General features: G+C 41.4%; 4 protein-coding genes across 21 annotated transcripts in view; all 4 read right to left on the bottom strand.

Moving 5' to 3' along the window:
* Positions 1-7,224, bottom strand: part of nxph2a (neurexophilin 2a) — a 19,063-nt gene extending 11,839 nt beyond the window's left edge. Inside the window, exons 1-3 of the mRNA XM_019882555.1 lie at positions 6,840-7,224; positions 6,100-6,208; positions 5,848-6,014 (exon numbers count right to left, since the gene is read on the bottom strand). Coding sequence (XP_019738114.1) covers positions 5,848-5,892 — 45 coding nt within the window. The 5' untranslated portion in view covers positions 5,893-6,014; positions 6,100-6,208; positions 6,840-7,224. The remainder of the gene's footprint in view (positions 1-5,847; positions 6,015-6,099; positions 6,209-6,839) is intronic.
* A 314-nt stretch (positions 7,225-7,538) lies between these two features.
* tex30 (testis expressed 30) lies at positions 7,539-9,561 on the bottom strand. Its single transcript, XM_019882393.1, has 5 exons — positions 9,449-9,561; positions 8,318-8,557; positions 8,186-8,237; positions 7,883-8,097; positions 7,539-7,794 (listed from the first exon to the last, which is right to left on the bottom strand). The coding sequence occupies exons 1-5, from the start codon at positions 9,464-9,466 to the stop codon at positions 7,633-7,635; spliced, it is 687 nt and encodes a 228-aa protein (XP_019737952.1). The 5' UTR covers positions 9,467-9,561; the 3' UTR covers positions 7,539-7,632.
* A 225-nt stretch (positions 9,562-9,786) lies between these two features.
* On the bottom strand, positions 9,787-15,786 carry poglut2 (protein O-glucosyltransferase 2). 2 transcript variants are annotated; one of them, XM_019882391.1, is made up of 10 exons: positions 15,243-15,786; positions 13,870-14,075; positions 13,476-13,681; positions 12,768-12,845; positions 12,192-12,364; positions 11,412-11,649; positions 11,026-11,235; positions 10,835-10,924; positions 10,077-10,181; positions 9,787-9,938 (listed from the first exon to the last, which is right to left on the bottom strand). In XM_019882391.1, the coding sequence occupies exons 1-10, from the start codon at positions 15,500-15,502 to the stop codon at positions 9,921-9,923; spliced, it is 1,584 nt and encodes a 527-aa protein (XP_019737950.1). In that variant the 5' UTR covers positions 15,503-15,786; the 3' UTR covers positions 9,787-9,920. The 2 variants fall into 2 exon arrangements, with proteins under 2 accessions (XP_019737950.1, XP_019737951.1); XM_019882392.1 differs by lacking the exon at positions 15,243-15,786 and having other exon boundaries at positions 13,950-14,055.
* An 855-nt stretch (positions 15,787-16,641) lies between these two features.
* stxbp5l (syntaxin binding protein 5L) overlaps positions 16,642-25,372 on the bottom strand; it is a 99,687-nt gene continuing 90,956 nt past the window's right edge. For 16 of the 17 annotated variants that reach the window (XM_019882379.1, XM_019882375.1, XM_019882377.1 and 13 more), the window contains 6 exons: positions 24,943-25,182; positions 23,409-23,772; positions 21,612-21,777; positions 19,717-19,828; positions 19,387-19,607; positions 16,642-19,299 (listed from right to left, as the gene is read on the bottom strand). In XM_019882379.1, the coding sequence (XP_019737938.1) occupies positions 19,258-19,299; positions 19,387-19,607; positions 19,717-19,828; positions 21,612-21,777; positions 23,409-23,772; positions 24,943-25,182 (1,145 nt within the window). In that variant the 3' untranslated portion in view covers positions 16,642-19,257. The remainder of the gene's footprint in view (positions 19,300-19,386; positions 19,608-19,716; positions 19,829-21,611; positions 21,778-23,408; positions 23,773-24,942; positions 25,183-25,372) is intronic. The other variant, XR_002169737.1, reaches the window with a different exon arrangement.

The raw sequence follows: 25,372 nt of genomic DNA, 5'->3' as shown, positions 1-25,372 counted from the left end.
ATATATATATATATTCTAAAATTGGGGGACCTATTATCTTGCAATTTAAAGACAACTGTGAATATAATGCAACTCAATTTCTGTTGTCAACAAAAATCCTATCACATATCGGGACATGTTATCAAATTATGATTCGGCGTAGGAAATAAAACTGCATCGGCTGTTTAGAAAGTGTTCACGGTACTGTTGGCCAGAAGCCTTCGGGTAAGGCGGATGCTGGCGTTATCTCAACACCTGCCACGTGTGACAGCAGCCGAGCCACAAACACTTGACGTTTTCGACAGGCGTTACCTTTCAAGGCATCATCACTTTCATTTTAATCCCCTTACACGGTCAAAGCGCCAAGTCCTGCGCAAGCTTCTGACACCTGCAGCACATCTCACACCGTCTAATAGCGAGGATTCAAGGAGGTAATACCAACCTGAAACATATTACCGTCATCTGGACCACTTTGAAAACACATTTGACTTTGCACATCATCAGAGATCAACTTGTAGAAATACTTCACGAATACTGAAGAAGTTTTATTCTAAAATGAAGCCAGTGATTCCTTTGTGGCTTGTATCAGTAACTCTTTTTTTTGTTGTTGTTGCTTGTTTTAAATGTGTTCACTTCAGTTTGGTGTCTCATTCTCTCTAACTCTTTGCCACACTGGATATGGCTGTTATATTGCAAATACTTTCAGGGCGGATTCACCCACAAGGGCAGTAAGTGAATTTTGACAGCGCAATTGTTTCTGTCGTGATACAGATTGCGCCGCAGTTGATTTCGCGGAGGCCGTTCGCTTTTGAAGAAGAAACACGAGCAAGTAAGAACGCGGCTTCCTTTCTCCTCGCGGTGGCTCTGAAGACAAGCACATCACAAGCCATAAACACAGACGGAGGGGAGCCGACGGCTCTTGACGAGGCCTGCGAATGACAGGCTGCAAGAAAGAAAGGCCTCAAAGGCGAGGGAAAAGCTAAAGAGAGAATAATTCAGAAAGGAGATTTATTGTACTTATTGTAAGGCTGTCACACCTGTCTTTTACGGAAAAGTTCCGCAGCTTTAATTAAAGAAGTCGATCATTTTTCAACACTTTGACACGTGGTGGGAATGCCTGCTTTAGTCGAGTGTTAATTAGAACATTTGGATGTCAGACTGTGATATCTTCTGGGCAAAAACGGAAATGTTAAAAACCCATTTGTCTTGCTCAATTGGCATTTTGGTGAAAGAAAATTATGCGGGTTCGTTGTTTGAAATCCAAACAATTGGCGGAAACTTCTGTGGCCAATTCTGATAATGTCGTGTGGGGAAAAGCTGCTTTCCGATTTTTATGAAGTAATGACATTTTTCCTGAGAGATTCAATATCTTTTTGGTTAACTTGCCTTATTATTGAAACCCAATTGTTTTGTTGAACAATTAATGGCAGGCGCATGTCGTACATACAGTGTACAGTGGATGACGGGATAGCAGTATATTTGAATCCTTATTGAGCCAAGGCCCGTAATTAACATTAGAAAAATTTCACCGCACACCACCAAACACAATTGTCACAAAAAGTATCAACACTGAAATAATGATGTTGCTGTCTCAATTTACCCCAAAAAAAAATGACACAGGGGAGAGCGACAGGTCTAGAATACGAATAACAAAAAATCTGCAAAAAATTGGCATCTATTATAATTACAGTGGGGGAAAAATGCTTTCTTTTTAACCCCAAAATGTATTGAATCAGTGTAGATATACATAGTTACCACTTTTGATTCCTCACACCATCAAAATTAAAATACTTAGGAGATAGATAGATAGATAGATAGATAGATAGATAGATAGATAGATAGATAGATAGATAGATAGACGCACACATACGTCTTTAAAAAAATCCACAAAAAAGGTGAATTTGCAATTGCCTCTAATCTGGTGGCAGGTGGCTACAAAGGTGTAGTGTACCTTCTGCCATGGAAAAGAAACACATTTAATTGTTCTGCCTGTCACTATATGTCGCTGCCATAGATAGATGAACTAAGATAGATTGGTAATCAATGGATAATAATTTTCCGACAAGTGAAATCGGATAATTTATCACAGCACCCCCTGATGATCTCGAGGGACACTTGTGTGCCACCGCATCCTGGATGGAAATCTGAGTCCAGGCATTTCTATATGAAATGAATCAGGGTTGAAAATATAATTTCCTTAATTGCGTCGAAAACATTTAGCGTAGCATGTTGTCTTTGTGGAGGGTCCAGTGTCATGGCATCGGAAATAGTCCAGTTTGGGCATAATGCGGTGCTCGAACTTTTTGTACTTCTTCCTACTAGGTTGTCTTGAGAACATGAAGCTTCAGTGTCGAGCTACCACACAACTCTCTACATTTTTTTAACTCGCGCCACCGTGAAATGCATTTAGTCGCTGGAATCCCTGCGACGATGTGCATCAGAGGGCGCCGTAATGGTCTTGACCCTGCCGAGTCGTAATGGCAACGCTGTAAGATAGCTGAAGCTGGGATCGAACGTTGCTGTAGGCTGCCATAAAAATTCATAGCTGTGGACCAAGATCAGAAAACTCAACATCATATTAAACATAATGGATCCTGCAGCAGAGCAGAGAGTGTGAAGTACTCTGAAAGAAGGGCTCAGAGCATCACTTCGCCTTCGCAAGTTCACATCACCAAGACCAATCATGCCGCTCCTAATTATTTGACTCAAGTCTTTAATCGTCCATCCCGCCGCCCCCGTGAACGTTATTGTCAGTGCAAAGGGCAACCGTGTCACATCTATCAATCCCTTTCAACTTCCTTCTCTTCATTTTAAGACCTTTATCATGAATTGATCGCCGCTACACGCAATTACGCCTGATGATTGGAAAATAAATAGGTAGCGGGGCTCAAAACATGCAGTCGATACAAGCCGCGGCGGCTTTGAGGGTTTCAAGCTGCCGAGATGACAACCTTTGCTGCGGATGTGGGAGACAACAGTCGGGCTGCGGGGCTGTAAATGCCACAGACAATATTGTTTAGGAGGGATTATGCAGTCAAGCCCTGTGGCCGAAAGCTTGTGACCCCAATATGAGCAAAGATTGGCATCGGCGTAGCGCAAAGTTCCCAAATGATTCCTGGAAGGCGCCCGCATGCATGCACGCAAGCAAGGCCCTTTAATGCCACAAATCCATGCTTAATCACATCCACAGAGATTCCAATGGCCCGCTTGCCTTTTCCATCTCATATTCTGCTCCCTCTCCACGCGATTGCTGTGCTCAGCTTTCAAAAACGCAAAATTCGAGTTCCGCTTCTTTTTTTTTTTCCATCTGACGCTTTCTTCCAAACCAAATCCTGAGAGAGGTTGATGTGAAGACCCGGCAGAGCAGGGATGTGAAGGATATAAACACATTTCTTATTGTCCATCGGGATGGGAAGGGGTTGGCGGTGGGGTGGGGGCCGACGCCGGGGTAGGGCGGTGCAGTCTGTAAAAGAGACGAGGACCTTATCACAGCCTGGCAGCTCTGTAATTCGGCGCCATGATAAAATGGCGGCACGGAAAACCTTACAAGGGGCACAATCCAAAGACGGATTAGGTTTTTCTGACATAAGCTTCCTGAAAAACTAATCAATCAGCCCATGCGGTGTTATCACAAGCGTGAGATTAAAGAGCCGCTCCTAATCCCCCGCACTGTACATTTTTATTACACTTCTTAGTGTTAGCTGCTTTTAAGTACACAATATATAAATAATATTATAAAAGCTAATTGAGCACGGGGAAGGGGAAAGAGGTTATAGCGTCCTTAGAGAGGGACTTTGTGGAGCATTTATGTTTTGTTATGAAGAATGGGATCAAGCTGTTGTCCTTGCAGAGGGCGTTTTGACTTTGAACGGAGGGCTCATTGTCTCATTCCAAACTCCGCTTTACAACCATCACAGCCGCAAAAAAAAAAAAAAAAAAACGGAACAAAACTGCATCAGAGACTTTTTGGGGAGCGAAATAAACAACGGTGTAAAATTGGAGCCGGTTCCCGGGAGAAAGAACATGTAAGCCGTGAAATCAGCACACATCAAAGTTGGTGATGAACTCCAAGCGTGTCGCCCCAGAGACTCTTGCGAGTAAACAGCTCAGCTTCGTCTCCTGAATGTGTCACGCGTCTGCGGAGACGGAACACGGATCTTCTTGGCCACGAAAAGTGATGCGTTGTTGTGACATGATATTAATAAAGAGCCGTAAGACGCAAAGGCCTAATGGAGTTCACCAATGTCAGCTTGGAGCAGCACTAAAGACGCCCTCTTGCCCGCATGCAATCGGTGCAGTAAAGGCGGGGCAGGCGGCGGCAAGACGGATGAGAGCCCGGCTTTCGTAGTATGTTGTCTGTACATTGTTCTGCTGTCATTGCGCAGGGGATAACTGCAGCAGATGTCTCGGGGAAGAATGGATTTTTCCCAGGATGGCGCTGACCCGCTTATTTGTCCCCGGGGGTAAAGCACAGATGTCGCGACCGGGGTTACGTTTTAACACGTTGACTAAGATTGTGAGGGTTTCAGTAAGGGAGGATGAGACCGAAAGTCTCCGTGTGTCACGGTGTACCGCGGGGGGGGATACACAAGCAACGCTGACATTTACAGACCCGAGTGCCACACCCAAACGCATCCTTGCAGTGTCCTTTGATTATGAACTTCAGATTGGTGCATTTCCTTCGCGCTATTTAGTAGGAATTTCCTCAGAGGTTGAGGTGTGTATGATAAGAGCCAACGTGTCTGTCCCAGGCCAGACTGCACCCACTGAGGCATGTGAAGAGAGCCACTCCAGGGAAGCAGTCTGTCTCTTTCTCTTGAGGCAAGGCTTTTCAGAGACATACCGGAGGCTGATAACTAAAACATGGGTGCAGCCAACATCTGCACACTAAAGGCAACGTTTCAAGAAGCCCTCGCCGAGCACCCATGTGAGGAACTTCTTCAAACATGTGGCATTTTCTGTCCAGATGCGATCGCGCCAACAGGCCCCGCAGACCAACACAATCCTGATAAAGCCTTATAGGTACCTACATCAGCGGTTTCCAGGAGAAATATGAGATAAAAGACCTTTGTAAAATTTGGATATTTTCTGGGAGAGCTTATTGGTATTACTGCAATCAAAAAAGACGATCTTGAGAAAATAAATCTCCAGTAAATATGAAATATTCACAGGACCTAATGGTGGTAACAGATAATCACAAGAGAGTTTAGGGTTTTTTTTCCCCCTTTGGGAAGAAGTAACAATTTGAGCTCGATTGCTTTTGTATGTTGCACCTTTTATAGTCTGTGGTTTCTGAAGTTATATTTTTTCAGGATGTTCATGACAGTTGTGAGGCGACGCCAAGAATCAAAATACTCCAGCGACTACCAGGTGCAGAAAGTAAAAACAACAATATATGATCAGACACTTAACACTACATTATAAACATTTAAAGAATGCAACATTTTATGTTTTTTAATGCACATTCTTTGTAAATGTGAAAACATAGTATAGGTATTTTGTTGAAAACTGACAATGCGTCACACTTCTTAAAAAAATGTCTACATCTTGAAATTATGGTTTTGAATATGACGTATGAAAAAGTAAACACATCTGAAACAATGTGGATTCTAAAACTACTCTAAATATGCTTGCAATTGAAATTTGAGAAATAACCATTTTAGAGTTGCTTTAAGATGTTAAATTATAAACTAAATGACTGTTAAAAGGCTTCTCATCATAGCCAACACATTTACATCATCCTAATTAGAGTTAAATGGGTGATACTGCAGATATGACGTAAATTGGTGACAAGAGAAAATATGCAAAAGTCATGCCTCAAAGGATAAAGTGCCAGATAAAACTTAAAAGCAGTGATTTGAGTCTCACCTGGTGCAGCAGGAGAGAAACGAGAAATATCTGTAGGGCTCCCATATTTGGTGACTTTTTTGGGGGTGAGGATGTGTTTATTTAAGAAGAGCAATGTTTAAATCCTCTTGAAGATGTGAAGATTTGGGCCAGACGGGCATATATCGCTCAAACATCTCTGTGGTCAACTGCAGGAGGAAAAAAAAAAGTACACGTCTACCATTTAAAATGGCAAAGCGAGCATTGAGATGAATATTAAAAAGTTGGACGTACCTTTTTGGATGTGATGGCTCACTTAATTGGCAAAATTGTATTTCGCGTCACCTGCTTCAATCCACTTTGGTCAAAGTGTCCAAAATCCTGGCTTCTCTACAAACAAGAGCTACATTGCCCGGATCATTCAATTAGCACAATGCTCCAAACTCTACAACAAACCAACACCGAGTGGAAACGTTCCTTCCCCGCTAGTTAATCCCTACAAATGCTTGAATACAAGGCGGCTGTCAAGTGAAGTATCCCACAGTGCGCGCGCAGTGCGCTCTCTCAACTCAGCACGATCCACGGCGCGTCTCCTCACTCCACACGCACGCACGCGCTGCATCCACAGTCAGTACACGACACTCACACGCTTGGCACTCCTGCGACCACCTTTTTGTTAAGGGGGGAACACGTCGCCTGAGATTTAACCCTTTGGGGGAGACACACACAACGTACTCCTGTCTTGTCTTCATGTGTACTTCATGAATAAGACAATATATTATCCCAGAATGTTTCGCCTTGATTTGATGGTAGTATGTCTGTCTAACTGCTGCTTTCAGGCAACAGTAATTAAATAAACACTTTGGTGTCATAAATGATTCAAAGGCACTCGAGTTCTCATTGAGTGTCAACTGCCTTGCTCAAGAAGTGCGACTTGGCCACCTGACAAGAGTTGTGGGGGGGCCAATAGGACTCTGACGCCACCATGTGGTCACTTGTAAATATTAAGGAATGCGTTACAGTATCACAGCTACCTGGAGTACAAATACATAGAGGTGGGCGTTCAGCCAAGACTGATAGAAAGTCCGTCAGTCCGTCACTGATAGGTGCTTGTTTTGCTGACGACTGAAGAATGCTGGGGAAAACAAAACAAATGACGGACTAAGCACTGACTGAAGTGGGTTTTCGTCCGTCAGTGTAATCGTTACGAATCAGGTCAAGTCCCGACGGATCTCGCAATCCGTTACTGACAGATGTCCTTTGTGGTGGCGATTGACAGAAAGACACCCACCTGTCTTGTATGTTGGAAGGAGGGGAAGGGGGGTCTTCGAGAGGACTGCATTGACGATATATGCGTGAGAATGAGTGCTCCCGTTTTCAAGACAATCTCTGCAGGGTCTGTGATGGCCGACTCTGATTGCTTAATATATTTGTGGAAAATAAATTTAGCTGAAAAATCCACCCGTTTTACCCAACTCAGGGGGCAGCCATTTTGCTTTGTACTGCCACTTGAGAGAGTCAGAATGGCTTGCTTGTGCACACATTTTCTGAAAAGATAGATTTAAAAAATATATATATTTAGCTGGTTGTTTATTTTACACAAAATCCCTTTCAGGTTTCATTTGTGTCACGTGGCTATATTTCCACAAAATCAAACAAAATAGATGTCAGCTTGTGTTCAGTTTCTATTATTAGTAAAAGATAGATTTAGCTTTGAAAATGAACAGACGTTATTCATATACAGTATTTGATGAAGTATGTTACATTACAGATTTATTACAGCACTTTATTTCACAAAAGACAAAACGAGAGACATTGTAATGTTATCTATGCCCCCCATTTGGTGAGCCAGGTGATAACATGAGAGTTCACCTCCTCTAATACAGACTCCTCTGACCTTCCCAACACTTTCAGGCCATGACTTCCTCCACTCAGCCAGAAAACCTCCACTTGAGCGCTCATCTTCTTTAATGTTGCGTCAAAAAGGACCTTGACAAAGAAAAAAAAAAAGAGAGAAGCAATCGTTATTATGATAAATGTCAACGATACACCGAAAAGACAAATTTAGTCTAGGCACCCTATCACACATGTTGTCCTCTGTGCCTGAAACAAAGAGGACAGCCATGTTTTCCGGTAGCCTCCGGAGATCTTCACTGCGCTGTTGATGGGCATGAGTCTGTCCTGGGGGGTGTAGCGGAAAGGACAAACAGACGACACCCTGCACGGCACCTTCCGATTCATCACTTAGTTGCTTGGCCAAGGCGGCGGCAGCACGGCAACCCATTGACCTGCCTGGAGACAAACATTTTTCCTTCGGCATATGTGGCACATGGATTTATGACATTAAACCTCCATTCACTTACAGTATATTGCTGCTTACCTCCAAAGAACATGTTCTTTATGGTCCAGTTCGGCAATGATTTCAAGTAGTGCTGGTTGAAAAACAAATACAGGAGGACATTACAAATCTATACATGCCTTGTGATTTCTGAGCTGAAATACATGAACATACCCACACCGCACGATAAGCCTTCACTCTATACGCCAAGTTGAGACCTTTGCATGTGAATCGGAGACACAGGAAGCCCTTTGAGGCCAAAGAGTGTGCCAGAGAAACAAGATGACTAAAGTTCATGTCTCCACCAGCTCCATGGGTCAGTATGATAGCTGTGGTAACTTTGTGCCCTGAGGAGGTAGGAACGCACAATGTAGCCTCCAAACATTTGGTCCCAAATAGCACCTGCACACGTTCCTGAAAAACGCAAATGATTGATCAGACAACAGTAGTACAGCAAGTATGTAAAGCAGTGGAAAAATAACAATAATTATGATTATTTTAGTTGTGTTGAGTGTTTGTATAATGTGTCTCACATGCACAGAGACCTAACAGTGGCTGACAAATCATCACCAAACTTTTATGGATTGGATTGGAATAGAACGTTCAGAGGCTAAGTGCTATAATTTACAAACAAAATGAAGCACCGAACCTGTTAGTACGAACCGTTGCTTGTTAATTATTCCATACAGATCTTCAACGTTGAATTTTGGTGGCACACACAATTTTTCACTTACATAAAAACAATGTTTTGCTTTCTCTTTTCTTTTGTTTGCTTCCACCGTTGATATTAAAATTTATTGTTAGCATTTCCTATTATTCAATAAGATATCTTTTCCCATCCATCATGCAGGTTTGTATTTTTAGGCCTCTATAGTTCTTGCAATGGGTCAAGAAACACAGCTGCTTAAAAATTAATCACTACTGCAACCCCCCCCCCCCCCCAAAAAAAAACGCAGCTACAATATACTGTGGTAACAAAACATGCTACGGTCGAGCTTCTACTACTGTTTTAAAATTTGATCTGATGCACAGTTGTACCATGCTCCCTCGCACAGGTCAGCAGTCACTACATACTAAAGGAACGACAGTAGCGAAGGTATTTCATCCTTGTCGTTGGGGGTTTTCACATTAAAAAAATATAGTTAAGCTAGAAAAACTCGGAGTACCCTCAATACAGTATATAAGTCTCAAATTTGAAGGAGGTATTGTGTCTGTCGCTCCTTTATTAGGATCGTACTTTCTTGAGTCAGTTCGGTAAATACAGTATGACGTTGGCTGGCTGACTCATTTTTTTTTTGTTTTTACCTCGCAAAACTTGTCCATCACCGGCAGGAAAATTCACCAACTTCCGGTTTTCAATGCGGAAGTGCGTTCTACACAATATCCAGCAGAGGGCGACATCTGCATTTGCCAAAAGTGAGCGAGCGGGCGAAAGTCAATGAATAAGAACACCGTTGATATGCTCAGATTTGTTTCATATGCAGGGCCCACAATGGTCACCAACAACAAAAACGAGAGCTATCCAATGGCAGCACAGTAGACGAGTGGTTTACACATCAGTGGCACAGTTCCACTGTGTTCCATGTAGAGTAAAATAACCCAGAGTAATGTCCCATTGCGGTAATTTCAGTAAAAGCAAAATATTTATTTAAAAATGAATTTAATAATGAAGTCATGGTATTTACAGTATTGAAATTATGGTACAAATTAAACATTTAATACATTCAATATTTGGCAATACAGTTAAAAAAAATCTGTCAGTCTTCTTGAAAGTCCATCAAAGTTCATCCTTCACCTGTAAAACAAAAGAAAAAACATTGTACAAGAGTGGTCACTGGTGAATAAAAATATATGTCTTAATATTCTTACAGCCTTTATAAATCATAAAGGGTGCTTTAAGATGAGCACAAGGATGACATCACATTGTCCTTACCGGTGTCCGGAGGCAGGAACATGGAAAGAGTTCATCACCGGGATGTTCTACCAGCTCCATGCCCTCACGTATCTTTGGTTCAGTCACCTGGCGTTTAGCATATTCCTACAACAGAGCAATCTCGATTAAACACAGATATAGAAAGATATACGTAAGTGGCATAGTATAGCTTGTTTAAAATAAATAAATGAAAATCTTGGAATTACCAAAATACAACATGCATTTTTGCAAAGTATTTGTTTTTGTGAGAAGGGAATGGTGATTTTTCTTTTTTTTTGTTAATTCCCTCATATTGTAAATCATTTGAACTTCATACATTCAGTTGTTCAATCAAGTCGGAATTTGACCTTGAATTTTAAGGGAAACATTGTGTATTCCTTAAAAAAAACAGCCCAAAAAAAAAAAAACTGGCGGGACATGAAGCAGCTTGATCTGATCTGATGTCAGTACTTTTGGGGGTTTAGTGTAGGTGGCGATATGCAAAAGTGCAAAATGAAGTGGATAGTATTGTATTGCTGAAAGCGGTATTCATATTCACATCATTCATATTCAAGTATGGCTCACAAGTTATTTTTGAATTTGTACTACTTCTAGTTCCCTGCAACAATTCTCTTTGTGATTAAATAACAATTAACTGAGGAAAACTACTTTCAAATCTGAGCAGATAGAAATTTAAACAGCCTCTGAAATAAGTTTGTAAAAATTTTGTTGAGACTATATATTTCTGTTGGTCTCATTAAAAAAAATAAATAAATTACCGTGAAAAGTTTGTAGTAATAACAAAATATTTTGTCTCCCATAAGTCGGTTGCGTGCAAACTGTTGACCTGCAAGAGAAATTTTCTTGGCCTGAAAGACAGTAATCACAAGAGAATAAATAATTGCATGAACCATGGAAGCATACTTTTGAAAGCATGAATATGATCAAGCAAATGAATAATAAAATCAACCTCTCTATCGTGGTCTCGAGCCCACTGGATCTTTTCCAGCAGATCTCCGAGGTCAGCCCTGACCGGGATGTAGTGTTCCCACGGTATGAGCTCACTGTAGAAATGCTCGTAGTAGCCGGAATCCTGCTTGAACACCACGCTGTCTCCGGCCAGAAGGTAAGGCAATCGATATGCGGCCACAGTGCCATCAATGTTTATTTGGTACTTGTACTGAAGCCAAAACAAACCGACAAAACACCTGAACTGACTGTGTTCACAGTACTTCCAGCAATTACAGTGTTTGATTTAAATCTGATATTTCCTTACTTAAGAGCAAACCTTACTGTGCAGACGTACAATGAAATTCCAATTTAACGTCAGGTAAATAGTAGAAATAAACCAATCACCTTGAAGAAGTCAAAGAAGGAGACGTGCTTGACAAGAGGGCCGTATAAGCTCTCGTCGTGCTTGAAGAAGAAGAAGTTTGTGAAGGCAGCATCTATCATGTGGGGGTGGGCCCTGGACAGCTTGACCAGCTCCAGACGCTCTTGACGACTATCCCGCCCTCTCCAGAAGGCTGTGGCGTTCTTCTTGGCCCACGGTGGTCCTGTATTTGCCTGCACCGACATTATGTCCAGGCTCACTCTGTTCATTAGATATGAAAATATGCCATGTGTCAAATTTCAGTCTTCGCAAACACAACATGTGAGAAAAAGGTTCACATCAACATGTTCAGTGGATATCAAAAGTGTACACATAACTGATCAAGGTTTTTGCGGGGAAAAAAAATACACCAAAAAATGTCAAACCTTTTTACATCATTGATTTAAACTATAATCTGTACGACTCAATTCAATTTAAAAACATGTTTGTGAGAGGGGAAGTAAAAATGAAAAACTGAAATAAAGTGGTTGCACAAGTGTGCATACCTGCTTACTACTGTGGATGTGGCTGTGTTCAGAATCAAACAAGAACACATTTGTAAATGGGTCAGCACACACCACACATTTGTTCCCAAATGATTTATGTTGCCCATATATTTTTATATCACAAAAAAAAATTGGAATTTGAACAGCGGAGTGTAGGCATTTCATGTCTGCTGTATCCATTTGAAAAATATGCAGCAAGACATGGAACTTCAAACCTAATTCCAACAACTCATTTGATTGAATTGCTTGAGTGCTTACCTTCCCATAGTCTCAAGAACAGACTCAGTGAGGTCATATGTGGGCATGACAATATCTCTGGTGTTGTTTGAGCCACACCAGGAGAAGATAGGATGAATGTTCTGAGAGGGTTTCCTTTTCTCGAGCGGCCAGTCACCCAGGTTAACAAAAAACTCCAAGTCAGGTAATTTTACCTGGACACACAACAATGTGTGCGTGTTAAATGTGAATGCTTGTATGTGTGTGTGTGCTGGATTTATACTGCATGTTCAAGTGAAAAGATTTTGATTGTTGTGCTGAGAAGAGGCATAAATGGGATATGCGTTATGGCAGCGTAAATAGAGAAAAATCCATGAATTTGGTCTCTTCAGATTGAGATCTGGCCTTGACCAAATGTGGGTAAAAAATGATGCGTAGTGCATTATCTATCATTGTGTAAAAGGGTTGTTTCATGTCTTCTGTGAATGTAAAAATTGGCATTGGATGTATGCTACTTGAAATGTACCTGAAAAAGACTACCCCCCCCGCCCAGCATTGAACCAAAACTGGGCACTTGGATCTGCGGTTTAAATCCAGCCTTCGCCAAATGCAACTTGCCTTTCTGGTAAGTGACAGGAGGATGGCATCCACAAAGATTCGGAAACCGACATGCTCACCAAGTGTTTGAACGTAGACCTAATAATGAAAAAAAAATGTGAACAATTCAGCAAAATCTTTGGACTACTTTCACTGAGCTTTAGTTTACTCCTCCACACAATAAAAAAACCCATGAAGAGTCAAACATTGTATACTGTAACCATGACCATATCTGTCCGACAACATAAAATATTAATTCTAAGCTGCAAAAAGAGGATAAATTACTGGATGTACTAGGGACCAACTATTTCTAGTACAATAACCTACTTGAATGCTCCACTGGTTTTTTTCAAAAAACTGCCCTCTTTCACACTGTGTTGTCAAAGCATTCCAAGCGCGCTTGCGCACACACACACACACACACACACACACACACACACACACACACACACACACACACACACACACACACACACACACACACACACACACACACACACACACACCACTTTATTATTATGAGAAGAGTACTATGGGAATAAAAAAAGGGCTGTTGAAGCAGAAATCTGCTCGGCGATCAATTGGCTTTATTGATTAATTGAGGTTTGTTTGTCAAAACCACTTTTAAAAAATGTATGTTTTTCATACAAGTAAAAGTGTACATAGACTTTTGAGAAAAAAAATCAGAAGCTTTTATATTAAGGCCCAGTCTTGCAAAATAGTATATACCTTGTTATCTTTGATGGTGTAGTGACAGAGGCTTTGTCGCTGCCCAAAGCGTTGCGGAATCTCCTGAGCGTTGCGATCTGGGTCGACACTGGCGAATAGGGACATGTCCTGCTCTATCTGGGGAAAGGAGTGAGGACAGTGCATATGGGAAAACCACACAGAGCCATCGAGCTGCGGACAGTCACAGCCCTCGTGGTACACTGGTCCTGATGAGACAAGTGGAAAAAACATCAACATGGTCAATATTTGTATACTGAATAAAATATTGTTATAATTATATCCTAGTTATACATTGTATGTTGTGACAAAGGAACAGATTAAAAACTCAATTCTAAAATATCCCGGAACCAATTCAACTTTACAGCTTCCAATGTGCTGTTAGTTCACAATCCACCTCTGAGAATGTATGGAGACTCGGCCACATGTTGGTCCATGAGCAGAACATGGACGTGAAGGTCTGTGTAGCTTGCGTACATTCTGTAGCGAACCAGGAAAGACCCATCTTGACGATCCAGAACCTGAATCCAGATCCTGGTGAAATGCTCCAACGGAGACACGATCTTTACCTCAAAGGTTTTCTCCCCTGGCGAAGTTGTTAGACTGCGGGAAAGGGCAGAATATATGTCGTTTCGCACAGGTGCTATGTACATATGTTAGCCTTGCTAAATACTTTGCAGGAGTAAAGTGACTTTAATGGTGACCACACTGACCTTTGCCCCAACAATGACAGCGAAAGACAGTAACTGAGCTAAAGGAATTATTTCTCTTTCTCGGAAAGTGAACAACAAACAATACAGATATTAACAAATTAAATTCAACAGTGCCCAGTGTCATTAAACATGAATGATATCATCTGGTGTCTGGTGGAGGAGGACCCATTATGGAGACAAGCGATTATTTCTCACTTTACTTTGCGATGCTTCCATATGAGTACACTAAAACAATGAATTTACTGTTCGATTAATGCCTTTGTGACATTAACAGTCAAAGGTGGGCATTGTTATGTTTGTAATTGCAGCACTTTGGCTCTCATAAGATTGCGCAAGGGTGCATGTGCTAAGAATAATACCTCAGAGAATCGCAATGTGTTTATGGTAATAGGTTCACAACATGACGTTTTGAAAATGATAAACTGTCATGTAAGACTTATATGTGAACCGGTACTCGTGTTGCTTCTTGATAGGCAACGTGTGCGCGTGAGAGACAGCAGAATAAATGGAACGTGATGCCTTCCTGGGCCCGTGAGGTCTTTGGGATGACAGGTGTCACATTTTGCACCTGGGGGGGCAACTAGTTTCTAATCTGTCTACTCCCTCCTCGTTGAATGGCTCACAAGTCAACAGCCGTGTTACTGTTCACGTTTTAACAAGATTTATAGCTTGACTCTTTTGTTTGCTGTCACGCAATATCTACGAGTGGCTTGAAATGCGGCACCTCTGTTCCCCTGGAATAACTTTCAAGAAGGACATATAAAGGTAATTAAGGAGGTGGGAATAAGAAGCACTGGAATGTGAGAACTTGGAGTGTATATTTTAACCGAAGTGTTGCAATTGTGCAAATCGTTCAATACTTTACGAGGTAATTCAAGCGTGATTGAAGTTGGAAGAGTCGCACACCTTTACGAATCATGCAATGGTACAACATTGATGTGACAGTACTGTATCCCATGTATGTTACAGTGACTGTATGCTGTCTGTAAAACACAACAGATATTTATTTCCGTTATAACGCTTACCATCACAGTTTACTGTGTTGTACTGTACTTACTTTGTTCCTGAGCGGTCCACTGCCTGGATGAAGAAAAAACGAGCTGGCAGGACAATGTTTGGATCTAGTCCGGGTCCCCAGACAAGAGTCTTTGCGGCGTTCGGAGCCGCCGAGTCGACCCCAGGAGCCGCCGAGTCGGCCCCAGGAGCCGCCGACTCGGCCACAACCCCCGAGAGTTCTGGTCGGAACATAGCCAAACCCAAAATAGACCACAAAAATAGTCGGAGCAACATGATAGTACAATGTCCACCGTCCGCCATTGTTGCTTGTTTATATTCGTCTTCCAGCTGACTTACGTTCCTCTAACTTGCCATTGTTGCATTAAAATCTCCGGTTACTGATTTATGGTTTAAATACAGGGGTGCCGTTGCAGTGTCTGTTAGTTCCACTACCATTTGAAGTCCACCACTAGACTGTTGAATGTTTAGACGTGTCCTCTAATATAGACGATTATTTGTTGATAGTTGTTTTAGAGTGTTAGCTTCAACGTTAGCCGCTCCCTGTACGCTTCATCGCGAAGCTACAAATTATGTGAATGAGTCGGAGAAGGCAGAGGAGGAGCGAGCTTTCCGATTGGTCAGTACTGCGTCCACTGAGACGTTTGATTGCGCCTTAATCCGGAAGTGATGAAATGACGTATGCGCCAGCTGTATGCAGATGCTATGTGGAATACTGTAGTTGCTATTTAGTCATCCGTATAACGGATCGATCTTTTATCACTGGAGTTTGTGCGCTGTTAAGCAACGAATACTATTTTATTATGTTTGTAACCAATTGCGGCGAAGACACTTGATTGCCAGAAAAGTAATTGACAAGAGCGCATCTGAATTGAAAAAGTGTTGGTTGGTGTTGCCAGCGTGATATCTCCCAAAACGTGTAGAATTTTTTCGGAAAAAAAAAAGTTTGGTTGGGTCGTCTCACCACAAGAAAGAATGGTTACCCTGCTAGTAGTCAATTGCCCCATCAATTTCAATCTATATCAATGTCAAAAACAGCACATCCGTCAAAAAGAGCACACAATTTATCAGAGCTACAAAAAAGTAAAACAAATAGGTAGTCCTTAATTGATAATGTTAACTATGTCTGAATTTCTACCACGTTTATTTTTGAATCAACTCTCCTGTTAAAGTGTAAATTATGGGGGACTGCATTATCTTTTTTTTTATTTTTTAATGATTGACACATCACACGTTAAAATTAAAGCAATTCTAGGCTAAAATCATCCTTCAAGCTATTTTCTCAGTCTTCTTAATCACGCTGCTAGACGTCCATACTCTGCCTCGGTCAAATAACACGGGTAGGTTGGTTTACTAATGTTGCAAAAGAGAAACCTTGGGCTTTCAAAAGATGCTTGGCATGAAATTACAAATATTGCACGAATGATCAATACAGCTCTCAATGATGTACATCAATCCATGTTTATTATCAGTTTGCTTCTGCATCAACATATGTTCAGCTCTTTTAGTCAAGTAATCTCTATTACACTAGTATAATATTAAGAAGAAAAAGTGGTAGAATCCATTTAAAGAAGACAAACTTTGCTGCCATAATCCAGAAAACTTGAGAATGTTTTTTTTCCCCCAAGGGTATTTACTGTGTGAAGAACAACAACGTTTCAGTGGTTTAGACAGAAACGGAGTACCAGCAGTGACAGGTACAACATATATAGAGAAAAATACCCCATCTGTATCACATTTTTGCTTGTCTCACCCAACATTGAAAAGTACAGTTAATATATAAAAACAAAGAAAACAAAAACATTTAAATAAAACACCCTGTCAACTGAGGTCACATTTTTTTTTCTTTATACCTTTTTTTATTCCATTCAGACTGTGTCGAAAATAAACTTAATTGAATGAGAACCATTTTTGACAAGTTCAAGATGTCTCATTGAGTCAAAATAAATGTCAGTCAGAAAATGTGCGTGTCTCATCTATTGAAGTGTATGGGTGAAAATAATGAGTCTCGGTAGCCTGACAAGCAGGTCTAAATGTCTAATAATGCAAGGAGACATCACTGCGGTTATGTTTCACTGTACTTTGCATGTGTATGTTGGTGTACCTCGATGCAGGTGCGCTATCAACATAAACAAGGCGCAGTGATTAATTTGTGTCGATGCTTGTGTGCATAAAGGCCTGATGTGTAAGAGATTTTTTTTTCAGATCATTTTAAAATACAAAGACACAGGTACAAAAAAAAAATCCTCTTCACTCGATGTCGTTGGCCTCTGTCGCGTAGCACTGACATGTACAACACAATCACAATATGATACACCACCATGTATCATGAAACAATTGCTGTTTTTAACATACAAGGGCCTTCCATTTGAGAGGCCGTCACCATCAAATATAGGACTTGCGACAAGAGGATACCATAATCATCAAGAACAATATTGAATGAAATAAAGTAACACAGTTGCCTTTAGTTGAAATTGCTGCTGTTTTACACATGAACATCTTCACTGACTTACATCTGAATAGTACTGGAAAAATACTGCTTTTTTTTTTTTCTGAACCATTTACTGATAAACGACTCACAAGGAAGTTGGTTGAACGGATGGTGAAGCCAACTCCTCTTTGCGCTGCCATCACACAGACAGCAACAATCACTGTTATGAACACGCAGGTCCATTAGAATCCTGAAAATACACAAGTCACAACTTGTAACAACTGGATTGGAGAGATATGAGAGGGTGGCAGTTCTTTTTAATTGCTTTGGCAGAGACTGAGCGTATTGTATTGTAATGTTTATCAGTATTTTGTTTTTAACATGTGGCACTCATTCTTCCACATACACACACCATAATTTTCCACTAAACCCGCGCATCTCGCAAAGAATGACCCACACAAAGTAAAATCATAAGCGTTATTTGGAAAACAACATGGTTTTTGACCTCATTAAATGCCCCTTGAACATCTCTCAATGTCTCGTCTGAGTGTAACCGGAGGCATATGACCACCATTACTCACTTAGCTCTTTGTAACTTCACACGAATTGCACTCGTCTTCCTTATGGCACGTGAGTATATAAGTTTATATCTACATACGGTGTGTTCCCCAAGCCTTTGCATACATGTCAAATTATTCCTTTCTGAATCCTGAATTCTGAATGGTAGTTGGTGAGGGGAATATAGCCCCAACATTTCTTGTATTGGAAAGTCGCAGCAGCCCAAACGTAAACTTGATTAAACGGTGCAGTTCATAGCAAAATCCGTCTATGGTTGCACTATGATGCAGCCAAGAGTACCTGGTATCAACAAAGTTTTACTATTATATTTTAGTATGTGGAGAGCTAACTATGTGCATTTGAAGTGTGTCAAGAAATATTCGCAGAAAAAACGTCAAAAGGAAAACGAGGAAAGGGAAAAAGAACACAAGTTTTGGCTTATTAGCGATGCAGGTATACATTTCTGTTTTTTTATATATAGATTTTTTTCGTCAATATTTCAAAAAATAGAACGTTTTTCATAGTTTCCGTAGTTGGCTATATTAATAAATTAAAAAAAATAATAATTGAATCTCCTGTCAAAGTAGCATTAAAGTGAGCATGCTGCTTTTTAATATGGCAGTTTGATATTTTGATAGTCATTCCTTTTTTGTTTCATGCATGTCATGTTGATTTCTTAATTGTTGAGTATCTACACAGTGACGTCCAAAAATAGCCAGGACACACACACACACACACACACACACACACACACACACACACACACACACACACACACACACACACACACACACACACACACACACACACACACATTAGGTACACGCGCACACATCCGGTCCTCTAAATGCTACCATTCTTTTTCTCCCCATCTTTTTCAGCAAATGATCAAATGAGGATCTCTCCTGTCCTCTTACTGTGTGACGATGTTGCACACTTGGCTCAGAAGCCATAAAGAGAAAGTCTTTCAGCCTGTCTTTTAATTGCTCTCATCCGCTGAGTTAAAATTCCTGCCCTTGGCACAGCGCCCTCAGAAATCCATCAGTTGGCCTCACTTGGCTCCCGTTAACTAGAACTGGTACCACTTCTTGTCCTTGCACTTTAACATGAGCTGTAATGAAATGTCACAACATGTCACCGTTGAGAACTTTTTAAAGTACGGTAAATAATTTCACTGTTCTAAAGGTCTTGGCTTTACCTCATGAGCATGCTTGGAGAAACTTTCTGCACTGGTCATCATGAGGGCAGTTCTTTCTTCCAGCTCACCGAGTCTCTGGCCTCTTTCATCCAGAGCAATGCGGGCCCTGGCGAGCTCACCCACTGCCCCACTCGCTGCCACCTTCATGCCCTCCACCCCTCCCTGACCAGGGATGTGTTGGGCCAAACTCCGAGATGCCTTACCTGCGGCTGCCTCACCAACTGTGGGCCAGATAAGATAAATAAAATTAATTAGGTATACAGTACCATCATTTTCTGAGCTGAGATATTTCACAAGACAAATACAAGAGAAAAGACCAGAAATACACACAGAGCTCCTCCCTGTCGAATGTGTGAGCATTTCCCCCGAAGAAGCCCTTCAGGAAGCCTCTATTCTGGGCTTCTGGTGTTTCTGTTGGTGTAAACAGCTCTCCGAGCATTTCCTACAAGTGATAACAATGTTGTAAGAGACACTACAGCAAGGTGGTAAAAATATACCTATGACCAGGCATCACATCTGCGTCATGTGTTGTCATTAAAACAAAAGACTTTACCTTTCACCTCCAAAAAAAAGTGACAATGAGTACACTTTTATCTCTTTATGATTGAACCCTATTCAATACTGTATATGCTGCATCTACATCTTACATCAATGTCTTTGAAAATATATATTATTAAAAATGTTACTCTTATTTAGTGTATGCAAAATGCATACATTTTCCCATAACCTTTGCAAATTACAAAACACGTAGATGACAATCATCCTACCTTGTTAACATTTCCTACACAGATTCTGGTCGATTCAATTTTTTTTGCCTTGAGATGGCAGTGTAGCACCATCACCTCCTTAACATAGTTTTTACCAGCTGTTTTCACTGCAGTACAAACTAGGCTGAAAAGCTGTACATCAAAAATAATAAAACCATGCATTGTATACAAGAAAATAAATAGGTCTTGTAAATTTGGCATACGACAGAAAAGAGTTTTGCTAACGACTCTGCCAAATTGTGAATGATGAAGAAAAAAAAAAATCAAGTATAGAAAATGAGGCTTCAAAATCATGAAAAATTTAATATGTCTGCTAAATGCGCTGAAACCACATCCCACTCAGCTGTCAACTGCCAATCAAATACCACTACAGCAACCTGAAAAATTGGATACTACTTCGTCATCTTTCTTTTGCCGACACATAACTACACATTTGAGCCAGAAAATATATCCACTGAAAGCCTCAGGTGGATTGGAATGTATCCCACCCAACGAGGTCCTCTATTTCAGCTAGGCCAGCGCAAAACCCTAGTCCACCACTAGCTTTCAAGTGAGAATTTTTTTTTATCATTTCTCGTTCAAGCTATCTGTTGTGCCAGACAACCGCTCACGTGAACGAAAGTGCTTATATATTGGGTGAGGGGTGACTCATGGTGGGACCGAGGTGCGTCACTTGCCCCTGTTTTAGCCACGCCCATCTCCACTTCATAATTCTCACAATTGCTGAAGACGTGCTAAGCTTCTTTAAAGATGTACAATGTATTTTGAAACAAATGTCTGGATTCCTTTTCAGGGCTTTTTAAAATCAACTGGCCTCAACAATGACAAATGTTGGACTAGACTATACTCATCATACAGTATGAGATGCAAAAGCGTTTGGCCATCACAAAAGCAGCTATATGGACCTATGAGAATCCATCCTCTCTCTTTCTCTCTCTTTGTGCCGACAAGCAGCCTGAAAAGATTAGAAAATCTCTGAGCCAAGCCACTCTCACAACAAAGCTCAAGTATCTGTTTGCGTCGAGCCAGTAGCAGGCAGCCAATCATAGAAATATGACATCACTCTGCCTGACGGAGGCTTTACTGTCCGCCTCAATGCCTTTTTCAGACACCCTCAGGCTCACCGCTGGTCCAGTACGAAGCAATATCCCCAGAAGCTTGTTCTCTTTTGACCTGTATCATCTATCCTAAAACCAAAAGGCCATAGGTCATTCTGTTGTGTTGACATCATAAACTCACTGGCCACAATGGAAAGACCAGTAAAATATATCATAGTGTAAAGGGCTGTCAGATGTGTGTACGCTACAATGTGACTTTATCTTTCTGTAGACTCTGTTAGGCTCGTCAGAAAAAAAAAAAAAACAAAAAAAAACAGAGCAGTCAATTTGTACATCAGCATACATGAGGATGCCATTGAAGAAATTAAAACTATTGTGATATGCATATGCATCCACTGACCTGCAGATTGTCATACATTTCCTGACTGTATGTAATTCTCTGGATCTCTGTCGGGGAACTGAGATAAAGTGCCTGTCCCCCGTTGGTGAAGCAAAAGGTTCTCGCAATGCGCATGTCCGTCAGAGGCAGGTAATTAACATCCATCAGGGGTCTTAGACTGGGCAAACTGTAGGCAACAAAAACAATAGAAGGCAATTAGTAAGCAAGTAAATGGCTCCTGTCACTGTGGGGCTGAACAACAACGAATAAACAGCACATTGAAAATAATGTTGCACTTCTTTTCAAGTTATGTAAATCTATTCTGTTTGCTGGGAGTGCTTCCAAGAGCAGAACGTCTGAATGCATTTTCAGCATTGCTTTTTAACTATTGCAATAGTGCTGGGTCATGCAGTCACAGCCAGTGAGGGATCAATTCATGTTGAGTTCCTATCGTGTGAATGTAAATGAATGTCTTTTTCGAAGCGCCCTGTAATTGACTGGTCGCCGGTAAGTAGTTGTCTCACATGCAGGATTGTCTCCATCTTTTCTGGGATGTCTGAACAGGATAAGAGGTCTGGAAATCAGAGGACTGGATAATAGTATTTTTCCAATTACGCACAGACTTTATCATTGCAATGGATTCAAATTTGTTGAAAAGATGATATTTATGGCAGCACGGCAGCAAGTGTGAAAAGCAGTTTGGCTATGTGTGACATGCGATTGACTGATGACTAGTCCCGGGTGCACCACACATTTTGCACAAAGGAGCATAGTCCCCTGTGTGTTTAAGTCACAGCCGAGTGACAGCGTGGCTGCTGACTCTTGCTGGTGGCTTGGAGTTTGTCTGAAAGCGCCGCTCAAAATAACTGCAGTCATTGTAATGGACGCAATATTTAGCTTTTGACATAAGGAACCAAATTCAGGTCAAGAAAGTAAAAACCCTGCCAGTTTGGCTTTTGCTTCTACTCAACCGATATGTAAACGAGCTCCCTGGAAACTTGTTTTAGAATCATTTGTTTATATTTCATCTATGCCGATCATGAAATCAATTGAAGTCAAGCACCTGCACATGTACTAGCTAACTCCTTCGCTCAACCCAGTCAGCAAAATTGTTCTGGCCCAGCTCTGGGCCACATACACCACTTGCACTTGGCCCTTAAGTCATTAAATTGCTTTTATTGCATTTATTAAATACGAAATACAAATAGGCATGCGCCTTTAAAGTAACCTGTTTGATGAGCCCCACACACGTCACTGGAAACGATCAATATGACTTGCAGATCCACTGCGCAAGTTCATTTCATGTTTAAAGTGGGACGTGTTTTCCAACTGGATCTCTACGGAACACCGCTCAAGGACTTCTCACTCCAGAAATTCGGGCCACCCTCAAACTTCACCAAATCACATCTCTTTGGCGGTTGCGCACAAATCTCCACATTACGCATGCTGGGTGTGTCAGAAACTTCGACGAGAGAATTTCCGCACTTTGAAAGCGCGCGAGAAAAGCACGTGAATAAATGACTTAAAAGCAAATGGGATAGGGAAAGGATCCTATTGAGGTAAAGAAAAGGAATCGATGGCTAGTGTTACGTTTGCCTCAGGCAAGCGCAAAAAACATGATAACATTTTGATTGCCCTTTGTTTGCTAGTTACATTTGTTAATTAATATGAATACACAGAAACAACTGATTTATGAAGGGATCGAACACAGGCATAGAAAAATATATGAGGGGAAAATATGGATATAGAGTGCAGAGAAAAGGACAAGGGCAAACAGTTGTTTGTAAATATACCTCTGGCATGTTTTGGAGGTCATACCTGAGCGTCATGACATGTCCATTGGCACAGAAGCAGGCGAGGCACACACTGTTACACACTGACACCACGTCAGCCCGCAGAACGAAGGACGACTCTGTGATGTTGTGGACGAAGAGGCAAGACTGTGAGGGCATCAAGAACACTTTGGCCTGCCTCTCGGAGCACACGATAGCCAGATGTCCCTCTCCGCAGGTGTCCTGGGAGGATGAGGGTGAGTAGTGCACCAGCTTGCGCTTTCTTGGTCGGTCGGGGTCTTCTGGTGCATTGAGATCACGCCAAACCTCGTAGGGGTTTGGAACGAGTGCACCCATGCAGTCCAAGAAGCCAAAGCGCAACACAGAACCCTTTAGCATCAGAACTGCCCCTAAGAGTGTTTAGCAGAGTCATCAGAGGGAAGGCAAAAAGCATCTTTATTGTAAGTACTGCATGTCTTTTTACTGTAAAGCCTTTGAGATGATTATTTATTTATTTTGATAACAATATGACGACTGATTTCGAACGCCAATACGGTGAGCGCACGATTTGCCTGGGGATCCTGCGCGAGTGGGATCATTGCGTTGGTGTGTTTTACCGTTCGACCAGCATTCAATACACAGCTGCAAAGTGCATTGGTGACTGTACTACAGTGAGTTTATTGTAAGAAAAAAAAAACTTGATACACTGTCTTACATCCAAGACTACAAATGCCTTCTTGACCATGACAGTCAGCAAACAATAACATCTGCCTCCATGGTGGGAGACCAAATGTTGACAGTGCTGCCATGAAATCAGCCCAAACAACACTGCCAAGAAAATGGAACACGCTCCCAAGCAGTAAAGTTTCGTTTGGTTGAGAGTGATAATTTTTTTGATTGTGTTTTCAACATTTGTTTCGTCTCCGTGTAGATAGTGAGGGAGGGGTTTGTACTAAATATGCATTTCTTGTGTGACAGCATTTCTTAATGAACCAAAATATTGTGACTCATTGCTAGTTTTGTTTTTAAATCAACCCCCGAGGCCAAAGTGAAGGGAAAAAGAATTGGTATGATTGTTAAGATAAAAATAGACTCTGATTATAGTAGCGGAGTAGCCTGGAGTACGATGACATTTCAGTTTGTGTGACATTATCAAGTAACCACAAAACAAGCCAGACTGAAAACACATCGTGTAGCCACGCTTAAGTTTGTGACCTTTCGTAAGAAGCTTTCTTCTACCTTGTTCAGTTCTAAAATGTGTTTTTAAATCTCCTGTTGTGGATCTTTAAATTGGCAACTGAAAAAGGTCCCCGGGAAGACTTTTGAGATGTCACAGAACCACAAGAGAGTGGACTTTGTCTGATTACGATTACTCTATGCCCCACACTGGCTGTGTTTGTCTATGATAATCAGGCGGATTCTCTGAAAGCAAACCACTGGGACAAAAATAATGAGACCCAAACTTAAAAAACTCAAGTTTTGTTTTTTGGGTGGCCTTGTTATGGTTTTGTTTGGTTTCAACTTGCAATGGTCTGGTCTTTTAGATCAATGCCCAATTTAGATTTCTCATCTGGACTTACCACAGGGACCAATGGTGACCGGTTCCTCCATCCTTTCCTCCAGGTCCGTGGGTATGGACATTGGGATGAGTAAGATCACACCAAGGCTGGTACCAACCCACAGACATGGAGTTGGCAAAGTGTCGCTCTTTCGCCCGAACGACTCTCCAAACTGCAGTGTGGTGATTGCCTCTTTGGTGTCGCGATCAATGCTGGAGACACTGGAGCTACGTGAGCGGCTGAAGGAGTTTTCGCGACTCTCTGCATCGACGGCAGCCATCAAAGAGACAAAAATAACAAAGACACGATGCAAGAGGGGAGAGGTACAAGATGATTAAAATGAGGGAAATGTAGTGAGAGAATGGCAGAGTAAATGGATGGAATAAAGACAGCAATAAACATAAAGAGAAGAACAATACGGTTGCCATAAAAAATACAAAGACAGGTAATT

Source organism: Hippocampus comes, unplaced genomic scaffold (genome assembly GCF_001891065.2).
Source record: "Hippocampus comes isolate QL1 unplaced genomic scaffold, H_comes_QL1_v1.1 scaffold111, whole genome shotgun sequence".
Classification (NCBI taxonomy): domain Eukaryota; kingdom Metazoa; phylum Chordata; class Actinopteri; order Syngnathiformes; family Syngnathidae; genus Hippocampus; species Hippocampus comes.
This window is presented reverse-complemented; position numbering and strand designations above follow the sequence as displayed.